Source organism: Camelus bactrianus, chromosome 4, assembly GCF_048773025.1.
Source record: "Camelus bactrianus isolate YW-2024 breed Bactrian camel chromosome 4, ASM4877302v1, whole genome shotgun sequence".
Lineage (NCBI taxonomy): Eukaryota > Metazoa > Chordata > Mammalia > Artiodactyla > Camelidae > Camelus > Camelus bactrianus.
Genome location: NC_133542.1, coordinates 39,048,509 through 39,072,131, shown reverse-complemented (window position 1 = coordinate 39,072,131; position 23,623 = coordinate 39,048,509). Strand labels below are relative to the sequence as shown.

Below are 23,623 nucleotides of genomic sequence, written 5' to 3'. Positions count from 1 at the left end.
TCTATCCTCCAGGTTGGTTTCAGGTTGAACTCCTCCCACAGAATCTTGCTGAGACTACATCTTTGACACACCTTACAGCTTCCCGTCAAATCTTTGGCACTCTTTACAGCTTCCCGTCAAATCTTAGCCAAAGTGGGACTTCTAAGTGAGAATTTTGAAGTTTGAGAGCTTGATATTCACTCTATAGGATTATGGTGCAGGATTTAAAAGTGACTTTTGGCACAGTTAAGAGAACACCTCAGCTGTATCCTTACTTCCTTGCTAGAGTTTTATGCATTTAGGGATCTTTCACTTAAAATGAGATTATGGGCCAATTAACTTTGTAAATATTTTTGTATTTGCAGTGGCTTATTTGTGTCTATGTTTCTGTAATAGAAGCCAAAAAAAAAAAATGCTTAGTCTGTTTGGGGTTGGTCTTGGAATTTCAATTTTTGTCCACTATATTTAAATATATCTTGCCTACCTGAACTACTGTGGTTACACTGTATTCTCACTTAATTAGACTCTAAAAATAATGACATTTTCTATTCAGTCCCAGAAATCCTGGATTGAAGGAGTGTTCCACAAGAGAGAATGTAACAAAATCATACCCAGCTCAAAAGACCCTCACAGGTACAATTTTTAATCACATTTTTTAAAGCAACGGTACTTGGAGAACTATTTATTGAAATTTAGCGGTATGACTTGTTTCAAGGATTTGAGAGTATCTGTAAAGTTAGCATTTATTTTTAATTGGTTTGTTTCTTCACCTTTGTAAAAATACAGATCTTCTGGTAAGAGTAGAAACTTTGTCACTTCAAGTCCAGTGCCTATGACAGTGCCTACCGTATAGTAGGCACCTGAAAAACACGTCTACTTAATGAAGTATAAAAGCTCATCATAATGACATCACCCTGATGGAGCCACTGTTAATACTGTGGTAGATTTTGCTCTGTTTTTTTTTAATCTTTGATGCTCCTGTTACTCCTATTGGGAGGATGGATGGATACCAGGGAAATATCTAGTGCTACATGTATTCCCCTGGATTTGGATGAAAAAATGTACAACTTCTGAATATTCAGTATGTTGTGACTGTCCCTTATACCCAACTAAAGGGTCTGTGGAAAATAGTAACTGGGATCTTCCAGGACTCCATGCTCAGATTATGCAAACAGTTAATTTTTTCCTCCACAGGCTTTTCACTTGAGCAGGTAATGGGCAGAAGAATGGAGTGATTTGAGTTTGACTACTCTGAGTTCTTGACAACCCTTTGGAAGCTCTACTTGTAGAACAAAGTTCAGAACAGCAGCCAGTGAAAGATAGGGGAAGAGAGGGCTATGGAAAATTCCCCAGGGTAATCAGATCCATGAAATTAAGACTGGGTAGCGTTGCCGTTGGAGAAAAGAAATTAAAAGGAAAAGAAAATAGTAGAGCAGTATTTTAATTAGAGGGACCACTCTATTTTTAGATTCTGTTGAGCATTATATTCTTTGAAGTTAAGAAATCACAGCTGTATGCTCATGAAGGGCAGCACAGTGAGGTTACTGAAATCCTAGTTCTTTGGGGATGACTAAAATAGTGTTCTTTGCCTTTGTTAAATATTTACTAGTCCCACCCTCTTTGGATTACCTGTGGCTTATAAGTCCTGTGATTGGAAATCCTCATTTTACCTGTGTATAAAATATTTACAGACTAAAAAGGCAGGGCAACCTTGGTTTTTCCCGTCATCTTTTATGACATTTTGTCATATGATGGTGGCTGCATTGGAAGGCAGATTGAGCCCAAGCAGCTCCTACTGTTCTGTAAAGGGAAAATCATCTTCACAATCACCTTGAATCTCATGAAAAGAGATAAATTATAGGTCATTGGCCCATAGACTCAAGAAGAAGATCAATGACCGTAATTCCATGAATGGTACAAGATGCACTACATCTTATGGGAAAAAAAAGCAGTCTCTCCTTTTGTGTGATTGTAACAGAAAGTTAATGGATGACTATGCCTATTCCTTCTATGCTAGCCTTTTTCTTAGATCCTGGTAAGATTCTCAGAATTGTAGCATTTTCTTCCTTATGGTGCACAGCAAAAAGGTGATAGTTCACTATTTTAAATTTAGATAAAAGTTTATCTTTTATTGATTCTTTTTGTACCTTCTAATAAGAAACAAATCATAGGCTTGATCTCAGAGTCTTTTTCCTTCTCATTTTGAACTTGTTGAAATGAAGCTTCTGAGAAGAGATTTCTAAAAGACAAGAAAAGGAAGAAGAGAAAGGCCTGAATATTCACTTCTAAATAATTTAGAATGACTGATGTTATGAACACTACTTTTCTCCCATTATTTTAACTAGCATTCTCTCCCAGTTAAAACTCCTTCACACTTAAAATATGGTCCCTGATGACTACAATGCTAACCCCCAAATCCAGAAGGCTTTTTTCAATTATGAAAAAGAAAGATTAATAAAGATAATAATTATAATCGTACCAACTATGTCTTAATTTGATAGTGTTTCAGGGTTTTAAAATTGTTTGTGTATATATACTTTTTCTTACTTAATTCTCAAGAATTCTGTGTTGTCTTCATAGTGTAATAATAATAATAGTCACCATTATTATGCATACTGCAATGTACTAGGTACTGTATGACACTTTACATATATTATCACCCTTAATCCTTTTAATAACTATATGGGTCAGATATTATTTTCAGATGTGAAAACTGGAGCTTAGAGGAATTGTTAAATCAGTGAGATTTGAATCCAGGTATCTTGGTTCCAGACACAGTGTTCTGTTAATTAGATCATAGTTACTGAAGTGTAATTATATTTGGTAAATGACATATGGGAATATTTGGGAACTGATGTATGTGTACTCAGTAAACCCTGATTTCCAGAATATAGAATGTAACAGATATTTACTGAATAAGCATTAAATGTTTTCAGATATATTAGTAAACTAACAGTGGTTTTATTTCTTTAATTTAGCTGTACTGCAGGATGCCAAGTCTGCCAGAATTTAATCAGGTAAGACTCAAACAGTTCTGTGTTTATATATTTCTCTGAAGTTGCATCACTTTTTTTTTTTTGCATTGATTAACATTCCTTCCTTTTGATGTGCATCTTGTGTTTTACACGACATTTTCTTACTCTCCTTAAGTAAGGAGATTCTTGTATATTAGAGTTTATTTTTTTAAAAACAACTTTGTTGAGGTATAATCCAGATAACATAAACCCCACATATTCAAAATATACAATTTGATGTTTTTCCTTTACCATTTTAACCATTTTTAAGCATGTCGTTTAGTAGTGTTAAATATATTCACATTGTTGTTTAATGGATCTCCAGAATTTTTTATATCTTGGAACACTGAAATTCTGTGTCCATTCAATAAAAACTCCCATTAGTCCTTACCCCCAATCCCTGGCAATGACCATTGTACTTTCTTTCTCTGTGGATTTGTTTACTCTGGGTATCTCATATAAGTGGAATCATTAGCATCTGTCTTTTGACAACTGGTTTATTTCACTTAACATAATGTCCTCAGGGTTCATCAATGTTGCATCAGATCACAGGATCTTCTTCCCTTTTAAGGATGAATAAAGTCCCATTGTATGTATCTACTACGTTTTGTTCATCCATTTGTCTGTTGATGAATACTCGGGTTGCTTCTGCCTCTTGGCTATTGTGAATAACGCTGCTATGAACATGAGTGTGTAAGGGATTTTTAGGTTTTTTTTTTTTTTTTCCCCGAACATCCCCAAAATTATTCTAATGTGAAACCAAGGGAGAAAACCACTGAGGGTGTTTTTCAATTTAGAAAATAATCCAGTGTTAGAAATCTGATATAAATCTCAATGTGAAGTTTTAAAAATTGTTAATATGTGTCATCCATACATTATGCTAGAAACATGTGGAAACACTACATCTATTTTCTGTTCTGAAATTGTGTATTTTCTTTTTTGAAATTGGTTTTTGTCCTAAATTGAAGGTGTTACTGCGGGCGACTGATTAGAGACCACCATGGGATAGATTATGCCCGGGCCATCTCGGCAGCCGATGGCGGTGAAAATGAACAGTGGTCTATTGAGGAGCACACAGTGAAAAGCCCTACGGATACCTTTGGCACGATTAATTTCCAAGATGGAGAGCACACTCACCACTCCAAGGTTTGCTAATAACCCATATTATTTTGCTGGTTTTTAACAGAGGATATAACCTCCACATTGTATTTCTAAGTGTAGATGGTCAGATGACCAGGTTTTATTGCAAAAGTGATCCATGTTATGGACCTATTGACAAAAATGACCTGACTCTTCTCTTTATGTCTGAAGGGCAGTATACCTTTCCCAGGTGTGGTGTGGCCAGCTCTTTATTTGACTGGCCTCTTTCAGCCAGCTTATGCCCTCTGCAGAAGAGAATGGCTTATTGATCTTGAAGGAGTTGCCACAGGATTGCCCTTTTCTTAAGGAATGTAGGAAGTTACTACCAAGGAACAGGCTTTACTTGAAGCACGGCCATAGCAATAACCAGTGGATGTTAATGCCTCCCGTGTCCTTGAGAGAGCCTCTTCCCAGGTAGGAAAAGGGGGAAGTGCTTTCTGTACTCCCTGCAACTGGAAGGCCAGCTTTCTCCTGTCCCTAATATGGCTACTTTGCCTGTGATTTACATAGTTTTGACAGGTCAGCCATCTCTCAGCTGTTTTCTCTTGAGCTTGTTAACTACCCACTGCTTTACTGGAGGCAGCTCTCCGTGGGGAAAATGCAGGGGGTGCCCACCTCAGAACAGCTCAGAATCAACTGCATCCTGGAGTGTGGTCATCAGTTGAATGGATTTGAAACAACAGTTCGTAATAGTGTAATCATAGTAAGGTTTTATAATATAGTTGTACAGTAATCTGCATGTCTCACTATTAATTCTCTTGCATTTAACTTTGTGCATTGAATTTCTTTTTTAAGTTGGTAAGAAAATTGTCCGCCTTCTCCTCTCCAATCCTTTTTGGAAGCTGACTGTTGCAGAACTCTTTGTGTAATTTTTTCCCTTAAGTTTTCACCTTCTTCCTTTTGCTTTTATGTTTATTCATAATCACCTTCATTTACTCATTTTTCTTTGTCCATTCAACAAGTATTTATTGGATGCCCATGCTTTGCTATGCCCCAAAGAGCTGTTGTTCTGTGTACTAACATTGCTTACAGTCTAGTGAGGGAAACAGGAAATAAATATACAATCACCACAGAGTGTAGGGATGCTATGAAAGGGGAGTACAGGGTTCTCGGAGGGAATGAGAAGAGTAATTCCTCCTGTTTTTCTGGGGCAGTGTGCTTGTGTCAAGGAAGCGAGGCATTTGGTGTCTGCTGAGGCAGAGGGGTGAGACCACTCAGGGCACGAGGAATAATAGGTTGTGTGAAGGCCACGGGAGAGTATGGTACATTTAGGAGAACTGAAAATGTGGTTAGACAGATCTCCTGACCACTAATACATTTTATGCTTAGCTTTAGGCTCCTGTCACATCCTCTGTGCCTGAATGCATTTTGTGTGATGTCTCAGAAGGGAAGTTGCTAGCCTTGTATTTGAGCCTGGAATTGCACTTCAGGTTTAGGATGGACAGCAGGAGAGCTCAGAGAGCTGCCCATTCGTCTCCCTCCACTGCATTCCCCTTTCCAGTTGTTTATCTCTCCCATCTCCTTCCACAAACAGTTAGAGGTAAGTTAATTATAAAGGAGGAGGACGGAAAGAAAGACTCTTCGACCTTTAGCACCATCTTTGGTTGGCCTTGAGGAGAAAGACTTTAGTGCTGATAATGTGGTTCATCAAGGGTGTTTATCTTGAAATCTCAGGAAGTATCTTCTAGGACTGAAAGGACTTAGGATTGAAGGAGAGGGCTACCTGAGGGAAAGAGCTGAGATGGAGAGAAGGACTAGACCAGAGCTGCTTCCTTTGCCCTAATTCATTATTCAGAGCAACACAGCCCATTTCACAAAAGTCAACTTCATATTTTCCCTACTGTTTGACTATGTGGTAAAGCCATGGCAACTCTGTTTCCTCGCTTGTAAACTGAATCCTAGTTACCCTTAGATTCTTTCTGTTACATTCTGTGATGGCTGCACCATCCTGATGTTCAGAAATTCTGATATTTTAATTAGGAAACAAAGAAATTATGTTTAAAGAATTTCAAAGATGAATGGACAATTGTTTTTAAATCACTATCACATTCTAGAGTCTAATGTGATAACTCCTATTTGCATATCTATGGAGAACTCTGCCTGTGGTTGTTTTTGCTGTAGTTTTATGATTCATGGTTTCCTATAGCCCTTATTTCTTCCTGTAAATCTGACTTATTCTTGCTGTTGGTTGGCTCAAACTCATCTCAGTTTGATTTTAACAGTCTGTATGTGGCCGCATAGGCTGGGAAAAGAAAGCCAGTCATACACTATAATTTAGGGCAAAATGCAAAATGATTCTGGAGTTACCTGCATGTTTGGATTTCCCTCATCTTTTCTTTTGATTACATTGACTCTTTTGTGAAAAGTACTGATTCTGGGGGGGAAAAAAAAACACTTTTAGAGAGATAATGATAGATACAGGAAATGGTTAGCATGTAAAATTTAAAATAAATGTACATGCTCCTAAATCTTAATTTAAATTATGCAAATATATGAAATGGTCAAGTTAATTAAAAGCCATAGCATTTATGAAAAACCCCATTCAATTTATTTCTAAAAACCTTTTTTTTAAATGGATTTGCTGGAGTCATGATTTTTGCCAGTTTGAATATTTCTGCCTCACCTCAGACCTTTTGGAGAACATTGGTGGATCAACCCTGAAAACCAGAGGAAGCCTTCCTACTGTGACTTGTAATTCCCAGAAGGAACTTAAAGGGGGTGTGGGATCCTTTCAAAGTAAATATTTTCATTATACGAAGATGAACTTTTAAAGAGATCCCAGATACTTCCTTTCAAGTTTTGGCCGTTTCAGTTGTCCTGCCATGTGCTTATTGTGACTTGGCATATATTTTTCACTATTTTATGTACCTATGTGTATGCATGTCTTCCAGTATATTAGAACGTCTTATGACACAAATTTGGATCATCTATTACATTTAATGTTACAAGAGTGGAAGATGGAACTGCCAAAGCTGGTGATCTCTGTCCACGGGGGCATCCAGAACTTCAAGATGCCCTCCAAACTTAAAGAAATCTTCAGCCAGGGTTTGGTCAAAGCTGCAGAGACAACAGGAGCATGGATAATAACTGAAGGTATTAATACCGGTAAGGCACATGCCCTGTTTCACTCTTTTTTTAAAATTCCTTCTTTTCAGCTGTGAATCAGGCAGTATGGCACCTAACCTCTGCTCTGCAGTGCTCCCAGGGGATGTGATGGCATAAGGGAGAAAGACTGAAAGTGTAGTGACTGGAAAAGAAACCCAGAATAATCATAGATGTTCCTGGAATGTGTTTTTACCATTGTTAAAATACTCTCTGTTGACATAACTTTGGCTAACCCTCTGGCAAAGAAAATAGTCTCTTGTGTGCTTTGGACTATGGTGAGGTTAGGAAGGACATGGAATCCACGCAGGTGTGCAGTGTGTGGGCATGGACATGAACTAAGCTCCCCATGGTCAAGTTCTCAGTCGTTGGCCGTCAGTGACCCGTGCAGCAGTTGCATTGAGTGTATTGGGCATGAGGAGGTAACCAGCTACATAACTGCCATTTCACTCACAGTCTCTATCACTGACTCTTTCGTACTCCTTGAAATTTGACACGCAAGAACTTCATAGAGGGGCCTCTGAACCTTACTCCATGTATGCACATCATGAGAATCATCTGAGAGCTTTGCATAAATACAGACTCACAGGCTCTTCCCCAGATTAATTAGAGTTTTTCAAGATGGAGCTTCTGAGGACTGTCCAATATGCAGCCAGGGTTGAGAACCAGTGACTTCACAAACCCTCCTCTCTTACCAATCTGTTACTAGCCTGTTCGGTTCTCACACCAATTCCAAGGTATGGGTTCTTTCCCCACACCAAGGAACTGAGCAACACCAGCTGTGTTATATTCAACTCAATTCTGATCCTATTTACCTGGAAGTTGCGTCAGACTCCAAGGGTTAAGGGCTCCGTCCCACAAGACTGTCCCCACTTCAGATGTCACTCTCAAGACCAGGTTGTTACCTGTGGTTCTGACTGGCTAGGTATAAATCAGAGGTTCCCACCACCCTCTTCTTGGGTTGGATTAATCTGCTTAGAGCAGCTCACAGAACTCAGTTTTCTCTCTAGATTGCCCATTTATTATAAAAGGATGTAACTCAGGAACAGAAGAGATGTGTAGGGCAAGGTATGTGAGAACGGGAGCAGAACTTCCACGCCCTCCTCATATTTCCACGTGTTCACCCATTTGGAAGCTTCCCCAAACCCTGTTTTTTTGTTTTTATGGAGACCTCATTACTTGGGCACAATTGTTTAAATCATTGGTCATTGATAACTGAACTGAATCTCGAGTCTCTCTCCCCTCCCCAGAGGTTGGGGTTAGGACTGGAAGTTCCAACCCTCTAATCACCTGGTTGGTTGGTTCTGCTGACAACCAGCCCCCATCAGAAAGCCCCAAATAACAAAAGACACCTTTGTCACTCTCACCACTTAGGAAATTCCAAGGTTCTAAGGAGCTCTATGTCACTAACAGGACCAAGACCAAATATATATTTCTTATTATAAATCACAATATCACACCCGTGGCTTTCTATCTTCCCTTTACTTCTCCCTCTTTTGATTTGGGATGTCCTAGTCAATGTTTCCTGTTAAGTTCTGCCCATTCTTTAAGATCTACATTAGATGTCAACACACCCAGGAAGCATTCTCTATCTCAATTCACTTCTGTTTCTGAATTTCTGTAGTATTTATTGCCTGTAGCCCTTGTAGCATGTTTATGTTTTGCCTTACAGGTTAGTTTAGGATGAGTCTGTGTATTAGCCCTTCTGCCTGATGGGAGGTAGAGGCCAGGGCCCACACTGAAGTCTAGGAACTGAGCAACACATACCAATGTAACAAATAACTTCTTTTGACTGAAAAGGAAGGAAGGAAGGAAGGAAGCAAGTGATGGAGAAAAGAGAGCAAAAATAAAACCAAGGGATTTGGCTTGTCACTAGTGGGTAACCTGGCAGTCCCTCTTGTGCATTTCATTGAGATAATTACTGTTTCACATTCTTGGAAGAAAGTGGATGTTGCAGGGTTCTAAGTCCAATGTGTAGTGCTTATTTTGTGTCTAGTAAAAAAAGAGGGCGGATAGGGAAGTTTTGTAGAGTTCAGAAAAAGGTGAACTTGGGCAAGGTTTTTTGTTTGAATAACTAACCATGTTACATGCTTTATTTTACTTATTGCTTGTTTTGTTTTTTTAAACACTTTAGGTTAGGGCAAATTAGAAAACACAAATCGTGTGAAAACTATTGAAACGGTTTCACATGAACAAAAGGAATGAGAAATGAGATATACTTGGAGCTTCCTTAAATAATAGTCGGGGTCTGACCTGATTCAACCGCAGCTCCTTAGGGCCTGAAGTGGTCCCTGGACCCGCAGCATCAGCCTTACCTAGGAGCTTGTTGGGAATGCCGATCTCAGGCCCCTCCTCAGACTGGTGGGATCAGAGTCTGTGTTTTGACAACATCCCCAGGTGATTCTTATGTACATTTAAATTTGAGAAGCTTTGCTTACCAGCTCCAGCCCAGGCTTGAGATGCTTCTCAACTGTAGTTGGACATTATTTTGGCATGAATTGATGACATTTACTTACATTGAATGCCAGAAGCCTTTAAGAATCTACTGTGTAGAAAGCATTTGGATAGATGCTGTGGATGAAAGATGAGTAAGATATGGGCCCTGGGTTCAGTGATGGGTGGGTGACTGTGACAAACAGACAGTAAGCAACAAACTAAAAATTGATGCTGAATGGGTCATAGTTGAGATACAAAGAAAATCTTTGGAGTAGAAGGAAAAGGAAGAGAAATTCCAATTCCAACTGAGGGCACCTGAGAGGACTTGGTGAAGGATATAGCACTCAGTGTTCACCTTGAGGGAGGTGGGGGAGAAGCACTTTACGCAGAGGTTGAAGTTCAGGGCCAGGAACACAGCTGGAGATTAAGGCATGTGTAGGAAGAGGTGATGAAGCTGCCGGCTGGAAGTGCCATGTGGCAGAGGACAGGGACAGCAAGGGAGACTGGAGCCAGACTGGGTGCTGTGCTGACTGGGCTGAGGTTTTATTCTTTATGTAGCAGGGAGCCTTCAAAGGATTCTGAATAGAAGAATGGATAGGGAATGATATGGTCAGATCTGGCTTTGCAGAGTCTCAGCAGACAATATGTATAAAGATCACATGTGGCCTGCTGAAAAACGACCACCACCACCCCCAACACATGCTGGTAACCCACGCCAAACCTCTGGAAGCTGAATCTCTATTGGTATTGATGTGTGCCTGTGGTCCAGAACCCCAATTCTAGACAGTGACTCTGGGAAAAGTACAAAAGACAAGCAGGAGGGGAAGATGCTAGAGATAGGGAAATAATTTAGGGGCTATGCATCAGATGCATGCAATATGTAGGGTTTTTTTTTTCCTGTGCTAATGACACATACAAAGTCAGACTATGCATAGAAAGAGTAAGTGGTATAGTGTAGTGTTGTGATTAAAAGACAGACTAAGGCAATCTCAAGAGGCTACATATTGCATAATTCCAACTATCTGACACTCTGGAAAAGGCAAAACTATGGAGACAATAAAAAGATCAGTGGTTGTCAGGGACTAGGGGGATGAGAGGTGAATAGACAGAGCACAGGGGATTTCTAGGGCAGGAACTACTCTGTATGATGCTGTAATAGAAGAATGTATGTTATTATACATTTGTCCAAACCCACTGGATGTACAACACCAAGAGTGACCTCCAGTGTAAACTGGACTTTGGGTGATTATGATGTGTCAATGCAGGTTCATCAGCTATAACAAATATTCCACTTTGGTGAGGGATGTTGATAGTGGAGGAGGCTGTGAGTGTGTGGGGAAGAGGGTACACGGGAAATCTCTGCACCTTCGGCTCAATTTTGCTGTGAATCTCAAACTGCTCTAAAAAGTAAAGTCTATTTAAAGAAGAAGAGTCAGATATCCTGGATTGGAATCCAAACTCTACAAACTACTGACTCTATAACCTTGGGCAAATGATTTAACTTCTTTGTGCTTCAATTTTTGCCTACAAAATAGACTAAAAAAAAAATCCTGCTTAAAGTGTAAGTGCATGTTAAACACTTTAAAAAGCACCTGGTGTGTAGTAAGAGTTCAGTAAATGTTGGCTATTATTACTACTACTACTGCTACTACTATTCATCCCAGAAGGGCAAACATTAATGTATTGGTTCTAGAATATTTGTGTATATAAAGCTGCTAAACTAATTTGCCTCAATGAAGCAGGGGACACATCTTCAGGATGTTTTGCTGGGGCAGTAGAGGAGGCTAGAGAGAAAAATACTTGGAACATTTATGAAGTCAGGAGTGGGCCTGGAGGATGTTCTGGTCAGGCCAGAATAGGGACAGAACTGAGGCTGTAAGTAGAAATTGTCCAAAGGGAGAAGAGAATTGTTCAGATAAAAAGGTCAGTGATAGAAGAAAGAGGAGTCAAGAGGGAGTAGATAACAGAAATTAATTCCACTGTGCCCGCAACTTTCCCTGATAATGGCTTTTTGTATATACTTGTCTGTTTGTCTCTTTCCGGCACAACTGTGGTGTTTGCCATGATTTGTGAGTTAAAGTTTGACTTCTAAACCCGTTGTTCATAGGTGTGTCCAAACATGTTGGGGATGCCCTGGAAGCCCATTCCTCCCAGTCCTCTAGAAAAATCTGGACAGTTGGAATCCCTCCTTGGGGTGTCATTGAGAACCGGAAAGATCTTATTGGAAGAGACGTAAGTAGACAATCCTTTCACAACAAAAGGAAATAAATACGTATCTGATTGCCAGCTTAGCACTGTACCTGGATATCCGATAGATGTCATGAATGTAATATACCCCAAACCAACGCCAGACTTCCTACTGCCTCCTTTACCCTGTTTTAGAAAGTGACAGTCTTGTCCAAAACTAATCCTGGGATGATCTCTTGCCTCAAACCTGATCCTTCAGTAAGTTATTTTAGCTTCCCTTTAAAAATATGTCTGGAATCTGACCTCTTTTCATTACCCCCACTTTTCCTGAGCAGGTCCAGGCCACCATTTTCTGTCACCTGGGTGACTGTAATACCCTTCCCCACTCTCACCTATGTCTCTTATTACAGCCTAATCTCAACACAGTAGCCGGAGTGATTCCACTGAAACTGAAATCAGCTCATGCTACTCCTCTGTGAAAAACCCTTCAATGCCTCCTGTCTTCCTCAGAGTACAGTCAGCCCTCTGTATCTCATGGGTTCTGGTTTCTGCATCCTCAGATTCAGTCAACCACAAATTGAAAATATTCAGAGAAAAAAATTCCAGAAAGTCCCCAAAAGTGAAACCTGAATTTGCTTCCCACTGGCAACTATCTGTATAACATTTATGTTGTATTAGGTATTATAAGTAATCTTGAGATGATTTCAAGTGTAAGGGAGGATATCCAGAGGTTAAATGCAAATAATATGCCACTTTTTTCAAAAAATTTTTAACATTTTTTATTGATTTATAGTCATTTTACAATGTTGTGTCAAATTCCAGTGTAGAGCACAATTTTTCAGTTATACATGAACATATATATATTCATTGTCACCTTTTTTTCTTTGTGAACTACCATTAGATCTTGTGTATATTTCCCTGTGCTATACAATATAATCTTGTTTATCTATTCTACAATTTTGAAATCCCATCTATCCCTTCCCACCCTCCGCCCCCTTGGCAACCACAAGTTTGTATTCTATGTCTATGAGTCTATTCCTGTTTTGTATTTATGCTTTGTTTCTTTGTTTGTTTATTTTTAGATTCCTAAAATATAAGCGACCTCATATGATATTTTTCTTTCTCTTTCTGGCTTACTTCACTTAGAATGACATTCTCCAGGAACATCCATGTTGCTGCAAATGGCGTTATGTTGTAGGTTTTTATGCCTGAGTAGTATTCCATTGTATAAATATACCACTTCTTCTTTATCCAGTCATCTGTTGATGGACATTTAGGCTGTTTCCATGTCTTGGCTATTGTAAATAGTGCTGCTATGAACATTGGGGTGCAGGTGTCATTTTGGAGCAGGGTCCCTTCTGGATATATGCCCAGGAGCGGGATTCCTGGGTCCTATGGTAAGTCTATTCCTAGTCTTTTGAGGAATCTCTATACTGTTTTACCCAGTGGCTGCACCAAACTGCATTCCCACCAGCAGTGTAGGAGGGCTCCCTTTTCTCCACAGCCTCTCCAGCATTTGTCATTTGTGAATTTTTGAATGATGGCCATTCTGACTGGTATGAGGTGATACCTCATTGTAGTTTTGATTTGCATTTCTCTGATAATTAGTGATATTGAGCATTTTTTCATGTGCCTATTGATCATTTGTATGTCTTCCTTGGAGAATTGCTTGTTTAGGTCTTTTGCCCATTTTTGGATTGGGTTGTTTGTTTTTTTCTTATTAAGGCATATGAGCTGCTTATATATTCTGGAGATCAAGCCTTTGGTGGTTTCATTTGCAAAAATTTTCTCCCATTTCTTAGGTTGTCTTTTTGTTTTACTTATGGTTTCCTTTGCTGTGCAGAAGCTTGTAAGTTTCATTAGGTCCCATTTGTTTATCCTTGATTTTATTTCTATTGCTTGGGCGGACTGCCCTAGGAGAACATTTTTTAGATGTATGTCAGATAATGCTTTGCCTATATTTTCTTTTAGGCGGTATATTGTATCATCTTATGTTTAAGTCTTTGATCCATTTTGAGTTTATTTTTGTGTATGGTGTAAGGGAGTGTTCTAGCTTCACTGCTTTACATGCTGCTGTCCAGTTTTCCCAACACCATTTGCTGAAGAGACTGTGTTTATTCCATTGTATATTCTTGCCTCCTTCGTCGAAGATGAGTTGACCAAAAGTTTGTGGGTTCATTTCTGGGCTCTCTATTCTGTTCCATTGGTCTATATGTCTGTTTTGGTACCAATACCATGCTGTCTTGATGACTGTAGCTCTATAGTATTGTGTGAAGTCTGGGAGAGTTATTCCTCCAGCCTCTTTCTTTCTCTTCAGTAATGCTTTGGCAATTCTAGGTCTTTTGTGGTTCCGTATAAATTTTATTATGATTTGTTCTAGTTCTGTGAAATATGTCCTTGGTAATTTGATAGGGATTGCATTAAATCTGTAGATTGCCTTGGGCAGTGTGGGCATTTTAATCATATTGATTCTTCAATCCAAGACCATGGGATATCTTTCCATTTTTTAAAGTCTTCTTTAATTTCCTTCATCAATGGTTTATAGTTTTCTGTGTATAATTCTTTCACCTCCTTGGTTAGATTTATTCTCAGATATTTTATTACTTTGGGTGCTATTTTGAAGGGGATTGTTTCTTTACTTTCTTTTTCTGTTGATTCATCATTAGTGTAAAGAAATGCCACTGATTTTTGAATGTTAATCTTGTGACCTGCTGCCTTGCTGAATTCTTCGATCAGCTATAGTAGTTTTTGTGTGGACCTTTTAGGATTTTCTATATATAGTAACATGTCGTCAGCATATAGTGACACTTTTACTGCTTCTTTTCCAATTTCGGTCCCTTTTATTTCTCTCTCTTGCCTGACTGCTGTGGCCAGGACTTCCAAGACTATGTTGAATAGGAATGGTGATAGTGGGCATCCTTGTCTTGTCCCAGATTTTAGTGGGAAGCTTTTGAGTTTTTCACCATTGAGTACTATGCTGGCTGTAGGTTTGTCATATATAGCTTTTATGATGTTGAGATATGCTCCCTCTATACCCACTTTGGTGAGAGTTTTTATCATAAATGGGTGTTGAATTTTATCAAATGCTTTTTCTGTATCGATTGAGATGATCATGTGGTTTTTGTCCTTTCTCTTGTTGATGTGATGTATTACATTGATTGATCTGCATATGTTGAACCACCTTTGTGTCCCTGGGATGAACCCCACTTGGTCATGATGTATAATCTTTTTTATGTGTTGTTGGATTCTATTTGCTGGTATTTTGGTGAGGATTTTTGCATCTATGTTCATCACTGATACTGGCCTATAATTCTCTTTTTTGGTAATGTCTTTGCCTGGTTTTGGTATCAGGGTGATGGTGGCTTCATAGAATGAGTTTGGGAGTATTCCCTCCTTTTCAATCTTCTGGAAGAGTTTGAGAAGGACTGGTATGAGTTCTTCTTTGTATGTTTGGTAGAATTCCCTGGTGAAGCCGTCTGGTCCTGGACTTTCATTTGTAGGGAGGTTTTTTAGTGCTATTTAGATTTCATTTCTAGTGATCGGTTTGTTCAAGTGGTCAGTTTCTTCTTGATTCAGTCTTGGTGGACAGTATGTTTCCAGAAACTTGTCCGTCTCCTCTAGGTTATCCAGTTTGGTTCCATATGGTTTTTCATAATATTCTCGTATGATATTCTGTATTTCTATTTTATTTGTTGTAATTTCTCCATTTTCCTTTCTTATTTTGCTAATTTGTGCTCTCTCTTTTTTCTTCATTGTGAAGTTGGCCCAGAGGTTTGTCGATTTTATTTACTTTTTCAAAAAACCAGCTTTTAGTTTGATTGATTTTTTCTATGTTTTTTAAATCTCTATTTTATTTATTTCCTCCCTGATCTTTATAATTTCCTTCCTTCTGCTGTCTTTTGGGGTTTTTTGTTCTTCTTTTTCTAGTTCTTTTAGTTGGTGGGTTAAATTGTTTGAGATTGTTCTTCTTTTTTGAGGAAGGCCTGTATCGCTATAAACTCCCCTCTTAGCACTGCCTTTGCTGTGTCCCATAAATTTTGTGTGGTTGTGCTTTCATTTTCATTTGTTTCAAGGTATTTTTTAATTTCAGCTTTGATTTCCTGATTGACCCATTGGTTTTTCAATAACATATTGTTTAATCTCCATGCTTTCCTTTTTTCCTCCTTTGTTTCTCTGTTGTTGATTTCTAGTTTCATGGCATTGTGGTCAGTAAAGATGCTTGAGATAATTTCTATCTTCTTAAAATTGTTGAGGTTTCTTTTGTGCCCAAGTACATGATCAATCCTAGAAAATGTTCCATGTGCACTTGAAAAGAATGTATATCCTGTTTTTGGGGGGTGTAATGCTCTGAAAATATCCACCAAATTAGTTTTTCTATTGTATTATTTAATTTCTCTGTTGCCTTGTTTATTTTCTGTCTAGAAGATCTGTCTAGTGATGTTAATGTGGTGTTAAAATATCCAACTATGATTGTATTCCCATCAATATCCCCCTTTATCTCTGTTAGTAATTGTTTTATGTATTTAGGTGCTCCTATATTGGGTGCATATATATTAACAAGTGTAATACCCTCATCTTGTATCACTCCTTTAATCATTATAAAATGTCCTTCTTTATCTTTCTTTATGGCCTTTGTTTTAAAGTTTATTTTGTCTGAAATCAGTACTGCCACACCTGCTTTTTTGACTTTTCCATTTGCATGGAATATCCTGCTCCATCCTTTCACTCTCAATCTATATGTGTCCTTCTCCCTAAAGTGGGTCTCTTGTATGCAGCATATTGAAAGTTCTTGCTTTATTATCCAGTCTGCCACTCTGTGTCTTTTGACTGGAGCATGTAGTCCATTTACATTTACAGTAATTAATGATAGATGTGTGTTTATTGCCATTTTGAACTTGTATTTGCAGTTGATTTGGTATTTCCTCTTTGTTCCTTTCTTCTTCCTTTTGTGGTTTGGTAATTTTCCTTTGTATTATCATGGATTTTATTTAGTTTTTGTGACTCCTTTGTAAGATTTTGGCTTGTGGTTACCCTTTTCTGTAAGTCTATGAGCCCATTACTATATCTCGAACCCTTCCTACCAAAAACAAAAAATTTAAAAAAGAAAGAAAAAAAAACCCTCTATATTTTCTTGCTTCCCTCTCCCACTCTTAATGATTTAGATGTCTTCTTTTACAATTTCATGTTTATTTTATTTGTAATTCATGAGTTATCACCTTTCCGGTTATGAGTTTCTCATTCCTGTAGCATCCTGCTGCTTTTCTATTTAGAGTAGACCTTTCAATATTTCTTTTAGTATGGGTTTAGTGTTGCTAAACTCTTTTTGTTTTTGCTTGTCTATGAAATTCTTTATCTCTCCTTCTATCTTAAAGGATAGCCTTGCTGGATAAAGTATCCTAGACTGCATCTTTTTTTCATTCAGGACTTTGAATATATTTTGCCACTCCCTTCTGGCCTGTAGTGTTTGTGTAGAGAAATCAGCTGAGAGCCTTATGGGGGTTCCCTTGTAACGCACTCTTTGCTTTTCTCTTGCTGCCTTTAGGATCATTTCTTTATCCTTGACTCTGGCCATCTTGATTACAATATGTCTTGGTGTGGGTCTGTTTGGGTTCTTCCTGTTTTGGACCCTTTGAACTTCCTGTACTTGGATATCTGATTCCTTCTTTAAGTTTGGGAAGTTTTCAGTCATGATTTCTTCAAATACCTTTTCAATCCCCTTTGATCTTTCTTCCCCTTCTGGGACCCCTATTATGCGAAGATTGGCACGCTTTATATTATCCCATAGGTCCCTTATGTTGCTTTCATTTGTTTTTATTTGTTTATCTTGCAGTTGTTCTGATTGGGTGCTTTCTTTTGTCCTGTCTTCTAGGTCACTTATTCGTTCCTCTGCATTATCTAGTCTGCTTTGCACAGCCTTTAGATCATTTTTCATCTCAGCCAATGAGTTTACCAATTCTACTTAGCTCTTCTTTATAGCTTCAGTTTCATTTTTGACATATTTTATATCTCTAAACACTATCTCTTTTAGTCCCTTCAGTACTTTGATCACTCCTTTTTTGAAATCTTGATCTAGTAGGCTATCAATGTCTATTTCATTGATTGTTCTTTCAGGGGATTTCTCTTGTTCTTTTAATTGGGAATGGTTTCTCTGCTTCATCTTGCTCATATCTCGCTGGCACTGTGGCTTATGGAGTATCAGTTATCTATTGTGGTCCTTAAAGGAGTTTATTTATTTATCTGTCTAATGCCTATGTAGGAATAAAACTTAAAGAAAAAAATGAGAGAGAGAAAGAGAATTTTAAAAGAAGGGAGAAAGAAGGTTTGAAAAGAGTGTATAATCAATTATAGAAGACCAATTTGAATCAGACTAGCATTCGAGTTGAGACATTTTTTAAAAAACCCTTAAAAAAAGGAAGAAAGATCAAAAAATGGTATTTGAAACTTATTTATAATCAATAACAGGAGATCAAAACCAAAAGAAATGAAAATGAAATCGGGTGTATTTAAAAAAAATAATGTAACTACTTTAAAAGAAAATTTAAAAAGGAATTAAAACTAGAAGCATATACAATTATTTAGAAAGTAGAAATTAAAAAGGTAATAGAAAATAGAACAGACAAAAAAAAATAAAGGGAGAATTATAAAAGAAGGGAGAAAAAAAGGTTTGAAAACAGTGTATAAACAATTATAGAAGAGCAATTTGAATCAGACTAGCATTTGAGTTGAGACATCTTTTTAAAAACCCTTAAAAAAAGGGGAAAAGATCAAAAAATGATATTTGAAACCTATTTATAATCAGTAACAGGAAATCAAAACCTAAAGAAATGAAAATGGAATCAGGTGGATTTTTAAAAAAAAATAATAAAACTACTTTAAAAGAAAAATTTTAAAGGAATTAAAACTAGAAGCATATACAATTGTTTAGAAAGAAAAAATTTTAAAAGGAGTTAAAACTAGCATATACAGTTGTTTAGAAAGTAGAAATTAAAAAGGTAATAAGAAATAGAACAGATAAAAAAAGATATGATAAAGAGAATTTTCAAAAAGGGGAGGGAAAAAAGGTTTGAAAACAGTGTATAATGAATAATTAAAGAGCAAGTTAAAGCAGAATAGCAAGCGGATTGAGACATCTCTTAAAAACCTTTAAAAAAGGAGAAAAAAGGAAAAAAAATCTTTGAAACCTGTGTATAATCAATAACAGGAGATCAAAACCCAGAGAAATAAAAATGACATGACGTGGATTTTTTAAAATAATAATAATATTATTTTAAAAGAAAAATTTTAAAGGGATTAAAACTGGGAGGATATATAATTGTTCAAAAAGTAAAAATTAAAAAGGTAATAGAAAATACAACAGGTAAAAACAGATTTTTTTAGAAAAGGGGAGGGGGTGTTCTCCTGGAGACTGTGTGCTCTTAATCAGAAGTCTTTCTGTCTTTGCCCTGTTCTGGGAACTCAGCTTGCTGTTTCCAGAGGCCCTCTGTTGGCACCCTGGTCTGTGCTGCTCCCGGTGCCTGTTGGCAAGTAGATCGCCCCCCCTCCCAGCAGAGTGTTCCTGCCAGAAAGGCGAGGGGCCACCCGCCGTCTCCTGGCGCCAGTCGCTCTGCGGCTCCGTGCCGCTGCGCGCTCCGTGCCGCAGCGTGCTCCGTCTTGGGGCGAGGGGCCATCCGCTGTCCTCTGGAGCTGGTCGCTCCGCAGCTCTGCGCAGCCGGGCGCTCTGCCCGGGGTTGGCGCTCCTCAGGCAGCCCCGGGAAGACAGCGGAACAGCCGTGCCCCTGCTCCGTGCCCAAACTCAGCTCCTTGTTTGTCCTGGCAGTGTGAACTTTGTGAGGCACCAGGGCAGAAGGATCCTATCTGACTTGGGCTGCAAACAAGTCACTGTCTGGCCTTTGACGCTGCTGAGCCCTCAGGAGCAGATTCAGGTTTTGTCCCCACCCCTACCTGGGTGCCAAGCGCCGGAGGATATGGCTGCCGTGCCTGAGTCCCGCTTCTCCTCACCGAAAACCTTCCGTGGCTTTTCAGAGATGGGGGTATGCACCCTTACCCCCAGGGCAAATCAGCCCTGCTGTTTTATGGAGGGCCCAGATTGTTCTGCCCTGTGCACCCACTCATCCACGTTGCGCAGCCCCTTGCAGTCCTCCAGGGCTGCCTCAGTGCAGACGCCCCAGTCCTCTGCCTGGCTCAGGCAGCCTGTCCCGGCCCCCAGCTGCCAGCTTGCTTCTGGGGCTGGGTGTCACAGGGACCCTCTGTGCCCATTTAACTTAGTTCTGTAGTTCAACGGCTGCTCCGTACAGATCTGAGCGTGGGAGGCTCCCCCTCTGTCCCGCTGGCCTCTCTGGAGCGCTAGTCCTCCTTTGCTGCTCCCTCCCCGCGGGACTAGTCCCGCACTGTTTTGCCTTTTCTTCTTTCTTTTTTTCCTTTCTCCTAACAGAGTTTTGGCGTCTTTGTCTTTTGAAGAGAATGATGTTCTGTCGGAGTTCTGCAGGTGCTCTGGTTGGCTGAGTGGGTCCGTGAATGTGAGTCTTGGTGTATCTATGAGAGAGGGTGAGCTACGAGTGTCCTACTACTCCGCCATCTTGGCCTCTATACTCAATACTATGCCATTTTATAATAGGGACTTGAGCATTGGAGGATTTTGGTATCTGTGGGGGGGTCCTAGAACCAACCCCCCTGCAGATTCCGAGGGAGGACTGCAACAGCAAGCTTTCTGCAGTGGCGTGCATGTGGTAAAACCAGGGACATGTATGATTTGCCCTTCTCTTCCCTCATCTGGTACTACTCTGCTTTATTCATTCCTGTCATTGATGCTTTGATCCTATCTGTCCATTTTTTCCTAAAGGGAATAGACTTGTCTAAGTCTGTTTATAAAGAGTCATGTATATTTTTGGTGGAAATCTTAAGTATTACAAAAGGTTTGAAGAAAAAGTAATCACTTTTAATGTTTTGGTGTGTATCATTCCAGAATTCTTTTCTGTGTATGTGTAGGCACATATGTAGGGTGCCCATTTCCTTATACCATTGCCAGCTTTGGGTATTCTGGGTTTTTTTATGCCCTGCCATTCTGATAGGTATAAAATAATACTTAATTTCTGGATAGTGATGTAGTCTGTGTACCAATGCAGATCTTTGAATTGCTTTTTAATGATCTGAGACAGGGTAAGTACAGAAATTGAAAATAAATATTTAGAATCTTTTAAATTTTATTTATTTATTTATTTATTTATTTATTTATTTATTTATTTATTTATCTATCTATCTTCTTTTTCGTCTTTGAATGAATTTTTAATACAGTTAAGAGCACCAGACTTTTCTGGTTGGTTTCTTTCTTTCTTTTTTTTTATTTTTTGTAGAATCTTTTTTAGCAATGTGACAGCTCTGTGATGTCCACGCATATGGCCAGTGGGCTTATGTTGCTCAGCATGGTGTGTGCGAGTGTTGTTGAACTTGTCATGAGTCTCCTGTAGTACACGCTGCATCCTCGTCATGCATGATCAGCCTACATATTTGTCCATAAAAATATAAGAAATAAAAAAAGAAAACTCAGTTGATTTTTCACTGTGGGTAGCTTGAGAAGCACTGCTTTCGGTAGCAAGTGGTGCTTTTTGACCTGGACGGGAACTCTGTCATGTGTAGACAGGTCTTGGAGCAGTTGAGCCAGGAGGGGTCTCAGGCTCTGACCCTACCTTGCCCTGGCTGTCTTATAGGTGGTGTGTCTATACCAGACTCTGGGCAACCCCCTCAGCAAGCTGCCCACACTCAACTGCATGCACTCCCACTTCATCCTGTCCGACGACGGCACCGTGGGCAAGTACGGCAATGAGATGAAGCTCAGGAGGAACCTGGAAAAGTACCTCTCTTTGCAGAAAATCCACAGCTGTGAGTACCCCGGGGGCTCAGCCAGCAGGGCCTGGCTGGGGGTCTGCTATGGAGCAGAGTGCTCCGTTGCCACCTGTGCAGGGTGGAGAGGTCTGAGCTGGCCCCTGGCTTAAGTTAACACCTGTGAACCCTCAGCGAGAAGAAGGCAGGGTGTCAGGTGGTGTGGAGTTGTGGGTGACAGTCAGAGGGGCAGCAGGAATTTCTGGGGGGACAGCATAGTCAGGGGAGTTTCGGTGTCCAAGTGGAGACTTTAGCAGGGCCTCCAGGAGTCCTCAGGGTTGGGTGGATAGAGGGAGAGAGGAGGGGAGGGATTGATGTGGGAATGGGGATGGCTGAAGAGCAATGAGGAGACAAGCCCGAGAAGAGGGCGGGTATGCACCTTGACAGTCAGGGAAGATGACATTTCGTACATGAGTGGGGTGGCCCTAGTCAGAGAAGGGGTTGAAATCAGGATTTGTAGAAATCGGGGCCTTTGAAGGTACTGATGTTGTGACATGCTGGCAGTGCTGCTCTGAGACCGCCATTTTGGTGGTGTCTGAGGAGAGGAGAGAGGAGGGCCAGAATCAGTGAGCATTCTTGGGTGGGGAGGTGGGAATCCTTAAAGGGAGGAGGAGGGCTGGGTTCTGCCTGGAGAAACAGAGACTGCATCCAAGGCAACAGAAGGCGGCCCCTGCCTCTGGGTGAGTTAAATCTTCCACAAAACGCTCCCACCCTTCAGGCAGAGGTGCCAGGGGGTGGGAAGACCCTCAGGAGGCTCGTTCTCTTCAGCCTTTGACTTTGGGCTGGAAAACCAAACATCCTTTGAGTTTTGGGCCCGAATCCTCTGAAGCAGCAGAATGTAGTGAGGTCAGATGGTCAAAGCTCTATCATGTACTGCTGGGGACCTTGGGCAAGGAAATTAACATCTGTCAAACTGTTTTCTTGGTACAAAACAGAAGAAACTGTCTCCCTCTACCTTTTGTTGTGATAATTAGAGGAGAGAAAGTATGTTAGGTGTGCCTAGAATAGTATTTGGTACATAATATGTCCTCAGTAAATGTGTTTCTTTCTTTCCTTTTATACTCCTTTGGTATGGGGTCATCTCCTGGTTGGGATGGAGGTAGGGACAGGGACTCTGGGAATTGTTGCCGGTCCTTTAGAGCTTTGTGTGAATGAAGTTTGGAGGCTCATTTAGATCAGGAACGAGAAGAAAGGAGCAGGTATGTGGACCTCTAGGAGGTGGGGGTGCTACTGGGGAGGGAGACCGACAGAGAGCAGGAGGAGGAGGGCAGGTCAGAGACTGCCTTGAAGACGAATCGCTGCAGGGAAGTCCCTGTAGGACTCTGAAATATCTGTTACCTCAAATGTCCTGTTGCTTCTGTTGACCTGAGCTCACCACCTGGGCTTGGGGATTCTGTGCAGCACTATAATGCGTGCCCTGGGAGACCCAAGTCTCTGTCTTTCCTATTTCCTGCTGAGTCTCCATTTGTGGATGAATGAAAACAGCCCTGAACTTGCATATCACCAATGCAAGTGTTATTTCTACTTTCAAAGGGTTTGAAATTTAGGATTTATTTGGAAGGTTTTGCTGTCTGTGGAGAGAGAATGTGGAGTCAATTCCAGTGGGACTGGTAACATTTATTATTCTGTGGAGAACTGACAGGAAAACAGCAAAAAACAATAAACTACACACATGCACACATAAGAATGAAAGAAAGAAGGGAGGGAGGGAAGGAAGAAAGGAAGGAAAGACAAATGAAGAAAGTCCCTAACAAATCCAAAATTCTTACGTATCAAAGGTGATCTTCATACTGTGCTCACTAGGGAGGCTTCCTGCCGTGTTTGTAGGTGTCACTGACTTATTTATGAAGGGATTTACTTGGATGGAATGAAAATAATTAAATATTTTC

General features: G+C 39.8%; 1 protein-coding gene across 1 annotated transcript in view; it reads left to right on the top strand.

The window, feature by feature from the left end:
- Positions 1-23,623, top strand: part of TRPM6 (transient receptor potential cation channel subfamily M member 6) — a 122,090-nt gene that overhangs the window by 17,383 nt on the left and 81,084 nt on the right. The window contains exons 2-7 of the mRNA XM_074361716.1: positions 533-612; positions 2,958-2,996; positions 3,962-4,139; positions 7,025-7,238; positions 11,779-11,903; positions 21,563-21,734. Of these exons, the coding sequence (XP_074217817.1) occupies positions 533-612; positions 2,958-2,996; positions 3,962-4,139; positions 7,025-7,238; positions 11,779-11,903; positions 21,563-21,734 (808 nt within the window). The remainder of the gene's footprint in view (positions 1-532; positions 613-2,957; positions 2,997-3,961; positions 4,140-7,024; positions 7,239-11,778; positions 11,904-21,562; positions 21,735-23,623) is intronic.